Source organism: Chelonoidis abingdonii, chromosome 1 (assembly GCF_003597395.2).
Source record: "Chelonoidis abingdonii isolate Lonesome George chromosome 1, CheloAbing_2.0, whole genome shotgun sequence".
Taxonomy (NCBI): domain Eukaryota; kingdom Metazoa; phylum Chordata; order Testudines; family Testudinidae; genus Chelonoidis; species Chelonoidis abingdonii.
In genome coordinates, this window is record NC_133769.1 from 66,380,297 (window position 1) to 66,398,821 (window position 18,525).

At 44.4% G+C, this 18,525-nt stretch overlaps 1 protein-coding gene and 1 non-coding gene across 2 annotated transcripts in view; one reads left to right on the forward strand and one right to left on the reverse strand.

The window, feature by feature from the left end:
- WIF1 (Wnt inhibitory factor 1) overlaps positions 1 to 18,525 on the reverse strand; it is a 60,606-nt gene that overhangs the window by 22,955 nt on the left and 19,126 nt on the right. The window contains exon 3 of the mRNA XM_032775251.2: positions 2,392 to 2,500. Coding sequence (XP_032631142.1) covers positions 2,392 to 2,500 — 109 coding nt within the window. The remainder of the gene's footprint in view (positions 1 to 2,391; positions 2,501 to 18,525) is intronic.
- On the forward strand, positions 15,282 to 15,418 carry LOC116821819 (U4 spliceosomal RNA). The gene has a single exon (XR_004373021.2). It is a non-coding gene; the product is annotated as a U4 spliceosomal RNA (small nuclear RNA).

The following is an 18,525-nucleotide window of genomic DNA, read 5'->3' on the forward strand; positions in this document are numbered from 1 at the left end:
AGGGAGGTGCCGCGGGGGGGGAGGGGGCCAGAGCAGAGGGGAACTGCTGCAGGGCTGGGGGGGCACAAGGTGGAAGTTTCGCTTAGGGCGCGAAACTTCCTTGCACCAGCCCTGCTCCCTCTCACCCCCGCCCCGTGTGTGTGTGTGTGTGTGTGGTATAAAAATTTCCAACTCATGCTGCACAATTCTTTTCTCTTGTAGTTAAGACTGTTTTTAACCATCCCTTATTATAAATGAGTCTTTTCACACTCAATTCATATTACAAGTCAAATTTTGGGAGTTTATTACCCCAGTTATAATAATGTTGTTTTAACCAAGAAAAAGCTGTGTTTTATCCAGAAGTAAAATCTTAAATTGCCCATGAGTGTTGTCAGTTTTAAAAATATTTTTTTAATGTGCATTAATGATTTTATTTAGTTTCTCTTTCTCCTTCCCCAGAAAGGAATTGGTTTATCCGAAAGCACTACTTTATATGTTTCCCGTATTTGTTTCTTCAGGCTCTGCCTTTTCCATACACTGAAATATAGATTTTGGGCTAATTTTTCAGAGCATTCAGAGATCTTAAACAGTTTTTAGACCAGCACTGATGTATGGTCCAATTTATGTTAGTTGCCTAATAGTAGCTTCAGTGAATAGGGTTGTAAAGGAGATCATTGCGGGCAAGATTGTGGCATGATCTAGCCATCGTTTTTGTACTACTGAAGCTATGTTGGTGAGGGTTGTGATTTTTTTTTAGTGTAGATGCAGTTATACCAGTATGAAGGCGCTTACATCAGTTTAGCTTGAATTAATTATACTGGCAAAACTATGTCCACACTAGGAGGACTGTAAGGCTTTAACTATACCAGTATAGTTAAACAGCACAACTTTTTTGTGTAAACAAGCCACCATGGGTGGATGGAACTAGCTACATCGAGGTAAGAACTTTCAGTGCCAGCCTCCACTAGGATTTTACGTTGAGATAGCTAACCTCAAGACAGCAATCTCAATTTAAAAACACAGTTATTTTTTGCAGTGAAGACATAGTGTGAGCAATACCTTATTCCAAAAGTATTCCTATTGATTTCAACGGTACTATCATTGGGCGAGGTACTATTCAGCATGAGTAAGGATATCAGAACCTGACTCTAAGTGGTCAAGTCTGGCATATACTTGCTGGAGATAGGGGGGAAAAGGCGTAATCTCTTTGGTCTGTAGATTAGAAAAAGGTTAGATTGGGGTTAGCGAAGAAATATTAACTTAATACGATTTAACAGCACTGCAGTAAGCAAGTGAAGTAAGTCAACTATAGGATGATAGGCTGACTTATCTCAATCACACTGGCCACTTACGGGAAGGCTCTTCCAGTTTTGCTGGTGTTTTAAGATGCACCGCATCCTACAAGAACTTTGGAATATCATGTTTGTTCCATGTACCTCTGCACAGACACAATGCATCTAATTTACCACTAAAGCTGGTGAATATTTTCAATCTAAAAGAACTGATGAAAAAATGCACTTTTCCAATCTTAAAATTTAATTGATTTTTTTATTAATACTGAATTGACAATGCCATCAAAATGTTTCCTTTATTGCCTTTCATTTTCAAAATAGGCAAATTAAAAACATTTTTTACAATTTTAATGTTTTCTTTCTTTTTACAAAAATTCCACAAAGTGACTACGTTGAAGAACGGGGAAAATCCCTTTTTTCTCCTCCACTTTCCCATTTGCCTGACTTTTTTTGTTTTTGCTACTGTATAACTTTTAATTGGTCATCTTAGTCCTTTAGTGAGTTAAACAAAAGCAAAATTTAAAATCATTTTTGAAAATTAAAAAACAAAAATTCTGCTCAATTTTGATAATCATGAAAAATTCTGAAAAACAAAAGTCTGTCTTAATGTTTTTGCCTACTTTACACTCACTTTGCACATATCTAAATGACTATATGAAGTAAACTGCAGTAAAATTAGTTCTGATATGGCCTTATAATGTCCACATATTTTAACATTGACAATTATTTATCTACTACTACTGTTACCCAGCTGTTATCAACTAAAACAAAATAATAATGGCTTTGTATAAATTTTGTACTGCAGTAATGCTTCATATAGATGAATTTTAGGCATCAAACTTTGGAACAACTCCTGCTGGCTTACTTCCATGAATAAGAGTAACAAGAGTTGGCTCAAAGAAGAAAAATAACTAAAAGGGGCTGTTCATTAGATTTTTAGTAATAGAGTAAGGTAAAGTGATTTCATATTATTTACATGGAACAAGTGTTCAGCATTATAACAAACATTTCCTTGATGCTAAAATTTACAGTGCAATTTATGGGGGGTATTTACCCTTTTAACTACTTTAGAATGTATTTTTTCCAGAAACATTATATTTATAACATGAACAACACAAACCTGATGCTTTGTGAGGAACTGTTCCAAGCAGGGGGATATTTATGGTTGGATCAGCCATTATGCCTTTATCCAGTGAGCGCAAGGACAGGAACTCATAAAAGTACTCAGCCTACAACAAAATGAATTGAAAGTAAATGTCTGTTAATTGCAGTCACTGGAGCAACTATTCAGCATTTAGTCCAAAGTGGAACAATAGTAGACTTTCAACTTTCACACCATCTATTTTTCATTTTTTTTTAAAATGCGTCTTTGTTTAAACATAATTTTCAGATGAACATTTGTCCTGTTGAATGTTGGCATGTGACAGACCTTTAAGCTTGAGGCAGCCTAATTGCAAGGAAAGTTACATGCTTCCTTGTGCTGCACTTTGAAAGAAAGTGAATAAATATCCTAAGAGGACTAACCTACATTATGTGGGCTAAGCCGATATAGCTACAATGGTATATCTGTATTGGCAGAGCCCCCTAGTTTAGATCACAGAGCATATGCTGACAGAAGTTGTTACTGCATCCATACTGGTGCTTTTGCTGGCATAGCTATGTCAGCTGGGGGTGGTTTTTTCACACACATTTCATAGCTATGCTGACAAAACTTTATGGTGTTGACCTGGCCATGGTAATCACATTTTACATAACTAGCACCTTTTATTCCAAGGGATCACAAAGTGCTGTACAAATGACTGGCTAATTCTTGAAGTCCTTTCTCAAGTAAAACTCTCACTGAAGTCCTGATATAGCCACTTAGCTCCACTATGGCAGCACAAAGAGGCCATAAACGTGCCCTAACTGGGCAGCTGGGGATTCCCCCACAAAGCTGGATTTACACTATAGTCTATTAGCCTCCACAGTATAGAGGGCGGGTGTGCTCAGCAGGAGCTAGCATGGATGGAGCACTGCTCTGCACTATTGTCCATGCCACCTTAATTCGCTCTCTTGTGCATATGCATTATGATGGTGTTTTTAATTATATGATCACATGCTATTATCTCTACAGGATCCCAGCCTCATTCAGTGAATGGGCAGCCATTCAACATTTATTTATATCCTCCTCATTCAATGTGTGACCCCAACCCTTATTTACAGTACACCATTCAATCCTTGCACTGAACCTAGAATTAGTAATTTCCTCCTGGGTGTTTCAGTAGTGCCCTCACCACAGTACGTGAGTGCTTTAAACATTAATGAATTTATCTTCATATGCCATTCTGTGAGAGGCAGTGGTACTATCAATATTTCGCAGCTAGGGAACTGAGGCACAGAGAGATTAAAGCAAAGGTGTCAAAAGTGCCCACTAATTTTGGGTGCCTAATTTGTGACTTGATTTTTCAAAGTACATAACATGATATAGCGCTCTACATGTTCAAAGCACAGCTTCCATTGACTTTAGTGGCACCTGTGAGTGCTCAGTCATTCTGCAACTCTTGCCTCAGGTGTCTCACATTGGGCACCCAGAAAATCCCAGCACCACACAAGAACTCTGGGCCAATTATTGGTAATTAGACACCTAACCTGTTTAGATGTTTTTGAATATCCAGCCAGGCACCTGTTCGCATCTTTAGGTACCTAGACAGGGATCTACAAAGGTACTTAGGGACCTAAGTACCCTTTTTAGGCATCACTGATTCATAAAATTTCTGCTAGACTGCCAATGAAGCCTGTAGGTGCCTACTCTTCCTCAACACCCAAGTTTTCCCAGAAGAGCTCCCTAGGCATCTACATTTCTGCCTCTGGGTACACACTCTGTTGCCTCCTTCCAGGTGTCTGGACACCTCTCCCACACATAAGCCCCAGTACAATTCACAAACTGGAAGAAGATAGGCATTCTTCTGCCTAACTTGCCAGCAGGACCCAATCGGGTAGGTGTGCTTAGAGGTCATCTAACTCTACACAAATTGAGAGGGGGTAGGGGAGGAAGAACTCTCTGATAACCATTGGGCTGAAGGTTAGGGTACTCACAAGGGATGTGGGAGCTCACCACTTCAAGTCCCCCCTCTCCCTGATGATGAGAAGGGATTTGATTAGGGATCTGCCATCTCTCAAGTGAGTGTCCTAACCACTGTGCTATACAATCACTCACTCTTTCTCTGGTCAAACTAATATTTAATATTCAATTATTATTTAAAAGGGAACAATTTCACTAGAAGAGATTGAAGGAGACACACATTAGAATATCCTGGAGTCCAGTGGTTAATGCACTAACCTGACAGGCTGTGTGTGACAATGTATTTAGTCCCTTTTTGGATTCAGGTTTAGCAAAATCTGTTCCACTGTGGCAGAGGGAGGGACAGAATCCAATTCTTCAGAGCACCATTCAATTGCCTTACCACGAGACTGTCCTTTCTCTCCCTGAAATCCCCTCCCTCATTTGCGAAATCCCTCCAACTTCTGCAACAAATGCACAGGCATCCTTATTCCTCTAACACCAGGGCCGCTTGGCGGGGGCAAGTGGGGCAATTTGCCCCGGGCCCCGCATAGGCCCCCAAGAGAGTTTTTCAGTGTCCCTGGAGCGGAGTCCTTCACTCGCTACGAGGGCCCTGGAAAACTCTCGCAGGGCCCAGGCCCCCGGAGCTTCTTCTGCTCTGGGTCTTCGGCAGCAATTCGGTGGTGGGGGGTCCTTCTGCTCGGGGACCCACCGCCGAAGTGCCCCGAAGACCCACGACGCGGGGGTCCTTCCTCCCTGGAACCCGCCGCCAAAGAGCTGGGTCTTCAGCAGCAATTTGGCAGTGGGGGGCCCCGCCGTGGGTCTTTGGGGCACTTTGGCGGTGGGTCCTGGAGCAGAAGGACCCCCCCGCCCCTGAATTACTGCCGAAGCAGGGGCCCCCGCCGCCAAGGACCCCAGGCCTCCTGAATCCTCTGAGCGGCCCTGTCTAACACACCATTACCAAACAACAACCTTTTGATTATGATGTCAGGAAAGTATAATCAACAACTTCCATAAGTTAAAAGTGTGGCAAACACCAACCCTTATTGAGTCTGTGTGTTTCACTCTTGGCCTCAAATGGCACTCCTGTGTACTAAATATGTCTCCTCAAATTGTAAATGGTGCACTTGTTCAAAAGCTTTGAAACATCACAGTTGCTAATGTCAATCTGGAGTCCTTTCAGGCTCTCACATGTTGAGGTTTTCACTTGAGTATAGCACAGGGAAAGAGAGCTTTTAACCTCTCTGAGAATGATAGAATATTTTTTAAATATACTGCACAGTAAATGACAAACATTAGCAAAATTCGTGTTGCACTCCAATTTAATTACCGGTAACTGGTGTTTAAAAATGACTGTAAAAGGATTTTGAAGCAAGCATTCTTACTTCAGAAACAAAAAAGGATACAGCACCTTGCAGGCTAGTTATCACAATGATTTTCTGCTGACCTCACTCCCTCTTACTGTCAGCTTCATTGAGATCAAACAGCCTTATGTGCATATCCAAAGATTTATTGCACTTGCTTTAATTTTGTGGGTTTATTGAGGAAGAATTACATACACTACTGAAATGAAGCGTTTTACCAAGAAGAGTAACTGAGAAGAAACATGTACAGTAGATGCTACCACTGGAAAATTAACTGATTTGTCTATTGAAGATTCAAATGTCAGAGGAGACCTCCATGTATTTAAAAGTACTTTTACACAACATACAAGCTCCAGCAGTGGACTCCTATCAGTGTTTTTAATTACTTATCTGTCCCCACCACCATAATTTGAACACTTCAGATAGTAATAAATTCCTCTTTACAACAGCCCTGAGAAGTAGGGAAGTATTTTATGGGTGGGAAACTGAGGCACAGAGATTATATGATTTGCCCAAGGTCTCAGGAAGGAGTTTGTGACAGCTGGGAATGGAACCCAGATTTCTTAGCTCCCAGACTCTCCTTGGAGTAGCCAAAGCCTGTGCAACTTCATCTCTATAACCTGAAGGGCCTGACTCTCTGCTGGAAGACCTTGGACTGCACACTTCACTATCGTGGATCTATTATTTTCCTGCTTAACCAGCTGCTGTGATGTTTACTCCCACTTGATGCAGTGCTTGGGAGTACAGAATATATATATTTCTCCTCTTTGACCAGAGAGAGAGAAGTCTAGATGTTCACAGTACAACTGAGGATCTGGTACCTTCTTCGTTGTTGATAAAAGTTACTGCCTAAGTGTTGTAAAACATGATTGGTATATCTTGGCTGATCAGGGCTGGAGTCATAACTCTTAAAAGATATCTGATTGGTCTGACTTGATCCAATTGATAGTATGTTGGAAGTCCATTCTTCCATTAACCTTAGATGAAATTGTTCCCTGAATGAGCTTCTTTCCTCTTGGAGATGGCATAGATTTTTTTCCCCACTAAGCCTACCTGATTCTGACGTGCTATGTCCCTCTGAATGCCCCTTGACAATGGGATGAGGGAGGGCCAGAATGGTGTGTCCTGGAAAATAATAAACTTTGGAAAGAAATTAAGAAATTTCTGGAGAGAACAGAAGTGGAATGTCACTCACAACAGAGAGCTGGTGCAAGAGAACTGTTCTGATCCGAGACATCAGAGCCCTGATGGATATGACTGGGAAATGAATGACACTGTTTCTTATGGCCAAAGGCTTTTGAACCCTGTCCTCTGAGGGAGACAGGCTTCTGTGGAGGTTGACATCTAAGGCCTTGTCTACACTGGCAAGTTTCTGCACAGTAAAGCAGCTTTCTGCACTGTAACTCCTGAGGTGTACACACTGCCAAGCCACTTAGTGTGCAGAAACTGCACAGTTGCAGCACTGTAAAAAAAACACCCCAATGAGAGGCGTACCGCTTTCTGCACTGGGGTTACAGCTCCACGGTGCCACTGTAGACACCCTGGTCAATTACAGAGCTGTGACTGGCCTCTGGGAGGTGTCCCACAATGCCTGTTCTCAGCGTTCCCGCCACTCTGGTCGTCGGTTTGAACTCTAATGCCCTGCCCTCAGGTGACCAACTGTGAGCCCCACCCCTTAAATTCCTTGGGAATTTTGAAAGTCCCCTTCCTGTTTGCTCGGTGACGTGTTCAGTGGTCTCAGTGCATCTTTCCAGGTGATCATGCCTGCTCCACGCACCAGGTGATCCCCCACTTGGAGCAATGTCGAGCTGCTGGAGCTTATCAGCATTTGGAGAGAGGAAGCTGTCCAGTCCCAGATGCGCTCCAGAGGTAGGAATTATGATACCTACGGACAGATTTCACATTGCATGACAGAAAGGGGCCACGACCGGGACACACTGCAGTGCAGGGTCAACGTGAAGGAGCTGCGGAACACCAACCATGAGGTGTGGGAGGCAAACCGCCATTCCGGTGCTGTGCCCATGAGTTGCCAGTTCTACAAAGAGCTGCATGCAATACTTGGTGGCAACCCCGCCTCCATTGCAAAGGCCACTGTCGATACTTCAGTGGCTTGTGTGCCAGTCGAGCGTGGACCAAGCCAGGAGAAGGAAATCTTGGACAAGGATGTGGAAGGGGAGGGGGACCCAGAGGCAGAGGACGACTCAGAGATCAGAGATACATGCAGCCAGGAGCTCTTCTCTACCCTGAAGGAGACTAGTCAGTCACAACTGTCTGAGCTTGGCGAAGCGCAAACAATAGAGGAGGCCCCTGGTAAGTGGCTCTGATTTTGGGAATCGCTGAAGCAAGTTGTTGGGGGCAGGAGGGTTGCAGAAAGCAGGCTTGTGTCTGTATGTGCGTACCACCACATGCCTACTCTGAGCGGCGGAATGGGGTGTTTCACTTCATGGCAATCTGCCTCAGAGATCTCCACAAAACTCTTGTGGAGATACTGGGCAATCTACTGCCACAGGTTCATTGGCAGAGCTGCTTTGTTTCTTGCCCCATTAAGTGTAACTTTCCCGCACCACTCTGCTGTCATGGAGGGAGAGACCATTGCTGTTCACAGGAGAGCCGCATAATGGCCAGGGCGGAAGCCTCAGTTTTGGAGAAGACCCTCCCTTGAGTCCTTGCTCACCCTCAGCAACAAGATATCTTTCATAATGAACACAACCTGTGGAAAATGTGGGGACAGTAATGATTATAAGGCCCCCCCTACAGTGCTGGCGCTCCCCAAGAGCCACGTGCCCAGTGTACAGTACAGTCCTGGAACACTGATTTCCCCTGCTCCTGCAGTTACTTACCATTTTGAGGGTCTTGTGGCTCATGTGTGCTTGCCTGGGGTCATCCAGTTAGTGACAGGTATGTGAATAGGGGCTGTGTTTTAAATGACTGAATCAGTGTTCTGTGTGTTGCAAACAATACCGCTTCTGTAAAATGTTGCATTTTGGCTTCACAGATATGACCTTGGGAGCCCAGCCTCCCTCTTTGTTACTGCCAGCTGAATGGCTGTGCAGAATTAGAAAGCGGCCACGAAGAACTAAAGAGGACTTTCTGCATGATGTCATGATGCATTCCACGGCCAAAAAACAAGAATTGAAGGAGTGGTGGGACAGTGAGAAGAGGGACCGAAAGGAGAACGCGGCACGCCAGAAAGGAAGTCCCTGCTTGTAACTTCCTGCACAGGCCAGTATTCCGAAAGATGCGTGCGTCATGCACCTTTCCAAACTAGCCTGCGTTAATATCTGTAAAACAACCACGGTGATACACAAGTGCCTGGAGAACCATTGAGAAATACCCCTTGTGATTAATGTACTTGGTGTCTAGCTGGTCTGGTGCCAGAATTGGAATGTGCGTGCCATCTATCACCCCCTCTACAGTTAGGGAAGCCCATTTGTGCAAAGCCATCCACAATGCCATGCACATTGCCCAGAGTCACAGTCTTTCAGAACAGGATGCAATTAATGGCCCTGCATACTTCCGTCAACATGAATCCAACTGTCGACTTTCCTACTCTGAACTGGTTAGCGATCGATCGGTAGCAGTCTGGAGTAGCCAGCTTCCACAGTGTAATTGCCACATGCTTCTCCAACAACAGGGCAGCTCTCATTCTCATATCCTTATGCCGCAGGGCTGGGGCGAGCTCATCACACAGTCTCGTGAATGTGGCTTTCGTCTTCCAAAAGTTCTGCAGCCACTGCTTGTCATCCCAGATGTGCATGACGATGTGATCCCACCACTCAGTGCTTGTTTCCCGAGCCCAAAGGCAGCTTTCCATTGTGGTCAGCACCTCCATGAATGCCACAAGCAATCTCGTGTTGTAGCTACTACGCGTGGCAAGATCAATGTCGGACTGCTCGTGCCTTTGTAGTTTAAGGAATAACTAAAACTGCCACTCGTGATGTGTTAATGAGAGTGAGCAGCATATTGGTCAACAGTGCGGGATCCATTCCTGGAGATTGAAGAGGCAGAGCAGAGCATGCAGTACACAAACCACTGAAAGATAGCGCCAAATGCAGATGCAAGCACTGGGATTGCTGGGATGCAAAGCAATGCATCATGGGGCATTGGGACAGGACCCAGGATGCCCCACGACCCCCTTTGCCTCTGCATAACTCTTAGCGGCAGAAGAGGAAGAGATGCTCTGTGGGATAGCTGCCCAGAGTGCACCATTCCAAATATCGCTGCAAGTGTCGTAAGTGTGAACATGCTATTGCACAGGCAGCTGATAGTGTGAACACACAACGGCCGTTTCCCTTCAGCACTGTCTGAGCGGCGCTGTAACTCTGCCAGTGTAGATATACTCTAAGATGACTCAGAGAAGTAATATTGACTGCATGGGCTCCTGGTGGTGTAGACAAATCCAGGTTGTTCCAGAACACAATCTGGGCCATGGGATGGCTGCTTTGTGGGTCTTATCCTGTTCTGATAAGCAGGTTGTTTTAGAGCAGAGATTAACCTTTTATTGCCCCAGGGAGAGAGAGAGGCAGGTGGTCCAAAAGATGAAGCAACATATTGGTAACACTGTCTTTTGCATGTGAAGCTAAGATACACCCCTATGGAAGGTTCACTTAATGAAGTATAGCCCTCCTCCCCCTTTCCTTCCTGGGTTACTTGGGAACAGGCAACACTCTCTTGTGTGCCCAGGCATCTGACGTAATCGACAGTAAAGGAGATCCTGAGTATCCCAGTTGTGATGTTGGATAGGTGGGAATCCTCTATCCACCGCTCTAGTCCTTTTACTTACAAAGGAAATTAATCTTGGCGGTGCCTCCACCTGGCTGAGCCCTGAAAACACTCACTGGTGTGCCTTGGGAGACTCCAGGAGTAAACCTAAGCTAATCTATATAGTGGTGCTAACTCAAAGGTACCACTTATAAACAACATACAACCAGAATACTCTTAGATTAAACACTTCTTTATTTAACAATTTCGTAGAACATGATATAACAGATTGAGATTAATTAAAATGTCACAGCCACTTTAAATCAACAGGGGGTGCTTCAATAAATCAATAAATAAATGCAGTTTACAGTAGTAAATGAAACGTAACCACTTGCATTTACACTGGCCCCATTTACGCCTCCCCTGAGTTTACACTCTTCTTAATTTCAGAGTTCTAGACGCTTGTGTGGGTGCACTTGAAGATCTTGAAGTTGGGGACAGCACTCTGTCGGTCCACTAAAACAGCCCAGCCAAGGTAACATGGGGCAGAGCAATTCTAACTTGGGATCATTCCAAGCTGTACAACCCCTCTGAAGATGGGAGCTGCTGTAACCAGGATGTAGCTCTGCATCCTGGTTAGCCAATACTTTGTCTTTCTCAGAGTCAGAGAAATCCCTTAAAGTCTCTTTCACTATCCTCCTGTTGCTGAAAGCACTTTCCAAACAACACAGGTGGCGGTTATTCACACTGTCTTCATTGTAGGCCCACCTCAGTCAGTTCTGGGCACAGAAACAGTCTCTGGCCTGGCTCCAGTGAAGCTCAGCAACAGCTTCCTTGGCTCCCTGCTTGGTCAAAGCCCCAGCAGTCTCTCAGCAGCAAATTCTGGCTTTCCTGAAGCAGCTTAGCTGGTTTAATTTAGACAATCCACAAAGCACTTCCAACAAATGACCAGGATCTCATCTCCCCACCAAAATGGAGCCCACCGTGTGCTACTTCACCATCCCAAAATGAGGCCCCTCACTTCCTGCAGCAGTCTCTGACCCAGGAAGCTCATTCCAGTCCCAGAGGGTGCCCTCCACCGCATCATGGAACTTGCAGTCCTTCAAAACTGGCAGACAGTACATTGAGGTCTGTGTAATTATACTATCTCCTTTCAGAGGCTCCTCAAATAGGTGTGCCTACCATGTGTAGACAGGTGTTCTTCAGATCAACTGCAGATAGACAAATTAAAATTTTCCTTGTGGGAACTGCTGGTACAGTGGAATTTGGGTTTCCATCCTGAACTGTGGCTTCCATAGGAATCTGTTCAAGAACTTCAGGCTGAGTGCTCCTCTGTTGTGGAACATTTTGGCACTAACAAGAGGATGGGACAGAGTCCCTAAGCCTTATCGTTCCCTGGAAGATCCCTTAGCCCAGTGTAAAGCAGATGATACACTGCAGTCTTCATACTCTGGTATTTTAACTGGTTCAGGAAGAAGGGCATGTCAATAATCTTGGTTTTGGAGTTGTATTTAATTCTAAGGCATAAGACTGGGTGGATCTCTCTGCCTAAGTTTTATTTTTAAATGGAATATTGATCCAGCATTTCAAAATTTCCTGCCATTTGCCCCATATTTGGGAAACCACATCATTAGCCTGTAAGTTATGCTTGCTTGAAGGATACTACTAGAAAACCTCCTGCATCTTCTCTCTCTCTCTCTCTCTCATGACACTTGGCATATTCAATCAACTAGATGGATATCCCTCCTATAAATCTTAGGAGGATCAAAAATATGTCAAGACGTAAAGTGGGATCTATATTTCTTCTTGAGTTACAAAGTATCCTTAGTTTTATTTTATTTTACATTTATTTTTATTTCTAGGAGGTTTCTCTGTTTATAGTCACTGAAGAGCCTGCCCCATAGGATATGTAGTAGTAACCAGTATCTGCTTTTCCTGAGGATTGACTTTCCCGGGGCCCCAGCCTGAGGTGGTGTTGTGACAGAGTTATAGCTCATTTGACCTTCTCCTCCCTTAATGCCCACTCCACCAACAACCTGAGATTTACAGTAAAAGAAATGTCCCACACTACTCACTGATAAGGAGCTCCTTCTCAAAGAAAGCTCCCAGTCCAGAGGATCTTCTGATCTTGAATGGCACAGTGGGAGTCTGACCATGGACATATGACTGTAGCCAAGACAAGGAGGTAGCAGATGAATGAAAAGCTGCTATGGTGGCTTCACATTTTTGTATTATTTTAAGTGAAGACTTGCCATTTCTTTATCCTGACATGAAGGTTGCATGAACTTTTGGGGAGTATAAATCAGTACAGATTTACTTGTAGGTGGACTTGCTCCCCTTCTGACCCACTTCCTCCTATGTTTCCTTTTACAGAGTCCACTGTACTCCTGAGAATGGCTTCAAAATACTCCTCCTCTTCAAAAGACAAACGAGTTCTCTGGTGCCTCCTCTGTCAGCTCTGGCCCCAAGTCCAAAACAACCCTAACAACCTGCCCTTGCTCCTAGGAAGATGAATATGAGGACCCCTCTGCACTTTTGGGCCCCTTCTTGTCCCTTTTACAGTCTTTACACTGGGAAAGTTTGTATTATGGTGAACTGGAACAGGAAGAGAAGGAGGAGGAGGGTCCCTGCGCCTCTTGTTTCTTCTTTTACTGGGAAAAAATGAGCTTTTAGAAATTTCCTCTGTGGTGGAGTGACCCCTGCGATAAAAATCTGTAGTGTTTTCACTTTTCTTCCCATTTCTTAGATTTACAGAGGGGTGAGGGTAAGGAAGGAGAAATGAATCTTTGAGGACTGAGACAGGGAATGTAACCTGAGCTTACTGGGTTTTCCTCCCTTATTTGTAGGCAATGGGGAAAATGGCCTCCATGGCCTGAGATAATAGATTATCACTGAACCAGAGATCTGAAGGGAGAACTGCACCTACTGCTGTGCTACAGGAATAAGTGTAACACTTGAAATGTTCACTCTTTTGAAATGATCCCTAAGTGGGCTCCTTGAACTCTGCAGATGCTCCCTGAACTTTAATGGTGCTCCCTAAGCCCTTATTTGAGAGACGGGCAGGGGAAGCCTTCACATGGCTTGCAGCCCTTTTGTCTCACTGGATCCCATAGTGAGCTCAGTGGGTTTACATAACAGCCAGATTGTCTCACTGAAAGCTACAGTGCACAAGGAAGGGTTACATAAGGGCTAACCCATCATCATCAATGAGGGCAAATCCCAAAGGGAGGTAGTTCCTTGCTGATCAGCACCACCCTGACTGATCTCTAGCTAGGACCTTAAGGTGGTCTGGCAGGATAGTCAGTCTGTGTCTGTCATTGGCAATATGATCACGCCACCCAAAATTTTGACACCTACATAATCACCAGCCAGCTAGCAGCATTCCTTGGTAAATGCATTAGTCTGCCATCCTAGTAGTATATCCATACCAAGAAAGCCATTGAAACCAAACCACTGCCGATGGAAGCAGTTACTGGATTTGGCGGGGGGCATGGATCAGCATTCACATTGCACTCCCTGTCAGGACCCAGCCTGGGAAGCTAATGATCCAAACAGCGGACCAAATTCAGTGATAAATCCTGGTCATGTGCCAACTGGGTTTCTCTACAGATATGCTCATTGCTATTCTTGTCCTGACACTTAATATGGACCAACTGAGGAAGGCGGCAAGAATTTAAACCATCAATCTCACATTCTTTAGCCTTCCTCAGAGCCCAGTTTCACTGTTCTGCAGCAGAGCTGGCACAACCATAGTTCTGCAGATCCGCAGCATCAGAGTAAGTGTGATGTCCCAGTGTCTCCATAGAAGCTGCTGATGGGCCCAGAACATAGTGGGAGGGACTAGGGCAAATGGTCTAAGAAGTAAAGGGTGGGTCAAAAGGCCCCTTACTGCCAGCTTATTCCTCAAGGTCTGGGCAATTCTCCCTCCATGGCTAGCTGTTTGGAGAAGAGTGAGAAAAATGGTGGAGCATGATGGACCTGCAAGAAGCAGAGCTCAGTTAGCTCAGCACGTGTAGCACAGCTGACCCATGGCAAGCAGAGTCTGATAAGCCCAAGCATTTTGTGCCCTTTTCTGCCAGTTTCTCGATTCTTCTGGATGCCTGTGGGAAGTTTCTGCCAGAGGGATGTGCTGCACTGGAAACTGCTGCAGCCAGATGCCTCAGTATCAGAACAGGATTTCTGCCTCCAACATCAGTGTATAGCAATGTGTGTATATTTCTGTATATTTAAAAAAAATCCAAAACAAAATATTCCATTGTTCACACCTTTCTTCCTGCAGCAAGGATGAGAGAACAAATATTTGACAGACCGTAATTAAGTGGCTTGAATGGATTAATGGCTTCTCCTGGACAGAGAGATGGAAGCCATCCTACCGTGCAACTACCAGCCAATAATACCAGGACCCTCCAGTGGGGAAGAAAGAAAGCTCTGAAAGAGATTTGAGTTGGGTTGCCCTGGCAGAGACATCTTGGGTTTGAGGCAGAGAAAATGTAGGAGAGTTGGGCTGAGCAGCCCCGGGCTAGGAACCCTAGGAGAAGCCAAGCTTTGTTGTGTTAGGGTATGTCTACACTGCAGTTAAACACCTGCAACTGGCCCATGCCAGCTGACTTGGGCTCAGGTTTAGGGGCTGCTTAATTGCGGTGTAGACATACCTTAAGACAACAAAGTCCAGTCCGAAGCTTGGCTTCTCCTAGGGTTCCTAGCACTGGGCTGCTCAGCCCAACCCTCCTACATTTTCTCTGCCCAAGCCCGAACAGCTACAGTGCAATTAAACAGCCCCTTAGCCAGAGCCACCCACGAGCCCAAGTCAGCTGGCATGGGCCAGTCGTGGGTTTTTAATTGAAGTGTAGACATACCCTTATGGCGTGTCTAAACTGCAACGTAAGCCCATAGTTCAAACTCAGGCTCTTTGTGCAGTGGCAGTATCGTAGCCAATGAGGTTAATCCGAGGCATGATTATTGCTAATTGAAAACTTTTCCCAATACCCTGGCATGACGACTTGAAATATAGTCGGCATTGGCAATTTTTGACAGTCTCAAACCTAATCCCCCTTCTGCCTACACACAAATCATGCTAACCAAGCACTCAGACCTGGGGTCCCAGGACTCCCGAGTGTGGACTTGGCCCTGGATAGTGCAATGTAGATACTAGAGACCCAGGTTGGGAGCCAGTTTTTAACAATTCCTAACATGTGGTTACAAATGAGGGTAGATGCTCAAGCCCTAGGTTAACAAACACAGGGTCTGCTAACTCAAGTCCCAAGCTGGTCTTAAATTGCAGTATAAACATACCCTTATTATTCAGTGGCTGGCTAATGAAGTCAAGCCCCAGGAAGAAGTGAATTTTGAACTTTACTTGAGGCATGTGGAGTGTGTCTGAGAGCAGGTAGGAGAATCGCTTCTCTCAGTGTGTATTATTGTATTTTGATTTTGCAATGGTTACTGCAAAGTTTTTTGTTGCGTTTTTTTTGGACAATTGCTCGTCAATTCTTTCTTTTTGTCCCCAGCAGCTGCTTCTGTTCTGATGCTGCTTTATATCTGTGTCCTGTTTTTTTTCACTTCCTTCTCTTTCTGGCACTCTCTCTTTCTTTAGAGGTGATTGTGAAGTGGCTCCTGCATCTGGCCTGTCAGATTTTGGCAACTGAGCCCTCCAGACATGCATGAATGAATGCACCACTAGCAAATGTACAAGATATGTTTTGTTTTTTGTTTGTTTGGGGGGGGGGCTGAAATTTACATCTCTCTGGACAGTAACTGCTCTGTATTCTGGGAGCTAGATTCTACCAGCATACTCTCTACTGGAGAGCCCCAGTAGCAGAAAGATCATTGTGAGAGGAGGTTGCAGGGGCTGTAACTGCTCTTGCACAAAGGGGAACCATAGGGTGTCAGTACACCTCAAAACATGGTTTTGTTGACCAGCAAGGAGGCATGGTCTGAGAAGCCAGGAGCATAACGTTCCAGTGGCTCCCAACTGTGGCATTCCTATGGATCCTCAAGCAAGGGCTAAATTTCCCGATGGAAATCCCAAAGGAGGGGAGTGACAGCAACACTCCAAGCTTTCCACCAAGATAAATGCCCTTCTGAGATTAAAGAGTCTGGCTGAGCCTATTAGTTGTAATTTACTCCTCTATGCAGTACCCTTAGTGAATCTGGCTTACTATTTCATTTTGGAACCAAATTCTCCTCGTTTACCCACAGCTTCCCAAAGGTGCTGAGCACCCACAACTCCAGGTGAAGTCAAAGGGAGCTGGACATTCTCAGAGTCTCTGAAAAATCAGTCCTTAAGGACAAGTGTGTGAGCGACTGCTGAATGAGGCCCGTTTTCCAATATGCCTGGAGCAGCACAATCCCTAAAGATAGCACCAGAATGCAAGGATCTCTGGGGATCTTAGATATACCTTCAAATACGCACTGTAAATCTTTACACAGTGCAATAATTAAGCAGTTGAGAAACTGACAGCAAACTTTGAGTCACAGACTGTCCTTGATCTGCAATGGGATTCACTTTGATGTCAACAGGAATGGATGTGTGGATTAAGGATAGTTTTCTGGTCCTTTTTAAATTTTTACGTGCCAGGTATTTTTATTTTGTCATCTTCCATGAAGCACAGCTCTTTAGATCCACATTTGTGATGTAGGATCTCCAAAGAGAGTCTTGTGGCATAGGTAAAAACAAATGACCTGATTCTCTTGTCCTTTGCACCTATGTAACTTCACTGATTTACCCTGGTGTCTAAGGGAGGAATCAGGCTCAGAGTTACATGCAAGATGCTGGCTCCTCAGAAGGCATTCCTTGAAGCAGGCAGAACTTGAGCCTATTTAGGAAATGAACATTCCATATTCCAGGCAGCATAAGAACAACTCCTACCCTTGAGCTTCCTCAGTTGTGTAGCCACATAGCTACCATATATTAGGCTTATTTTTCAGCTAAATGAAAAATCCAAATCCATAATCTAGCACCCAGACATATGGGATCTGATTCATCACTTATTTAGAGCACTATAGACTGAGAATAACTTCAATGAAGTCAATAGGTTCCACTTGTATATAGAAGGTATAAGTGAGAGTAGAACCAGGCCTACCATAAGGAATGTTTAGCAGTCAGAAATGACTGAAGGGATTACATTGATTCATAAATACCATTTTTTAAAAGTCTCAGAAATATTATTCCTCAAAGTGCTTCAGAACATCAAAGGATACCAATTATTTACACACAATGTGGGGTGGGAAGCTGCATCATTTAAAGGAGTGTGACATATCTCTCAACAAAATAAGAAACTTTTCAAGCACCTACTTTTTTCCTGTGGCATGCCACCTGTGCTATGAATTGTATGTGCATGACACTGAACTGAAAGGTATGTTACATGTTGGTGGTTTAGCTGACAATCATGCTATGTGCTGTGTAATCCTTTGTTGCAAAGTGTTGCAGTATAGATTGGACAGATATACTATATTACTGGGTTACACATATTTGGAGACTGTAAAAGTTATAGCAGGAGCTGTGCAGTGAGGAAATTCACCAGTCAGGCTATGGTCTTTCTGAACTGTGAAGCTGCTACAGTGCATAGGAGAGGACCTCTCTCTTGTGCATTTGATCAGAGGAATGTGTGCACTAGTAAGTCCAATGTGCCTTAAGCATCATTTAAAATGGTGCATGCAGTAAAGTGGCTCCCTCATGTGGATTCCATAAAATGTACCAGAGGAATGGACCATTCGAGTACACGTTAGGAGCTCTACAGTTGAGAAGGGTACTATACACTTTACTCTAGTCTAGTTTATTGTAAAGTTGTGCAGGACTCTCCTGAAGACCTTCCAAAGTGTGAAGAAAATGGGCTTCCTCTTGTGGACTTCCTAATGTGGGTGGGAGAAGAGCACTCTGTAGTCCAAACCCTAGTACATAGATGATCTGTGGTGCTGCCTTTTTGCAGTCACTCCTGCTGCTTCAGGGCTGCCAAAATCCACAAATATGCTGAAGCAGCAAAGAATCCTTTGGCACCTTATAGACTAACAGACGTTTTGGAGCATGAGCTTTCGTGGGTGAATACTCACTTCGTCGGATGCATTTAGTGGAAATTTCCAGGGGCAGGTATATATATGCAAGCAAGAAGCAAGCTAGAGATAATGAGGTCAGTTCAGTCAGGGAGGATGA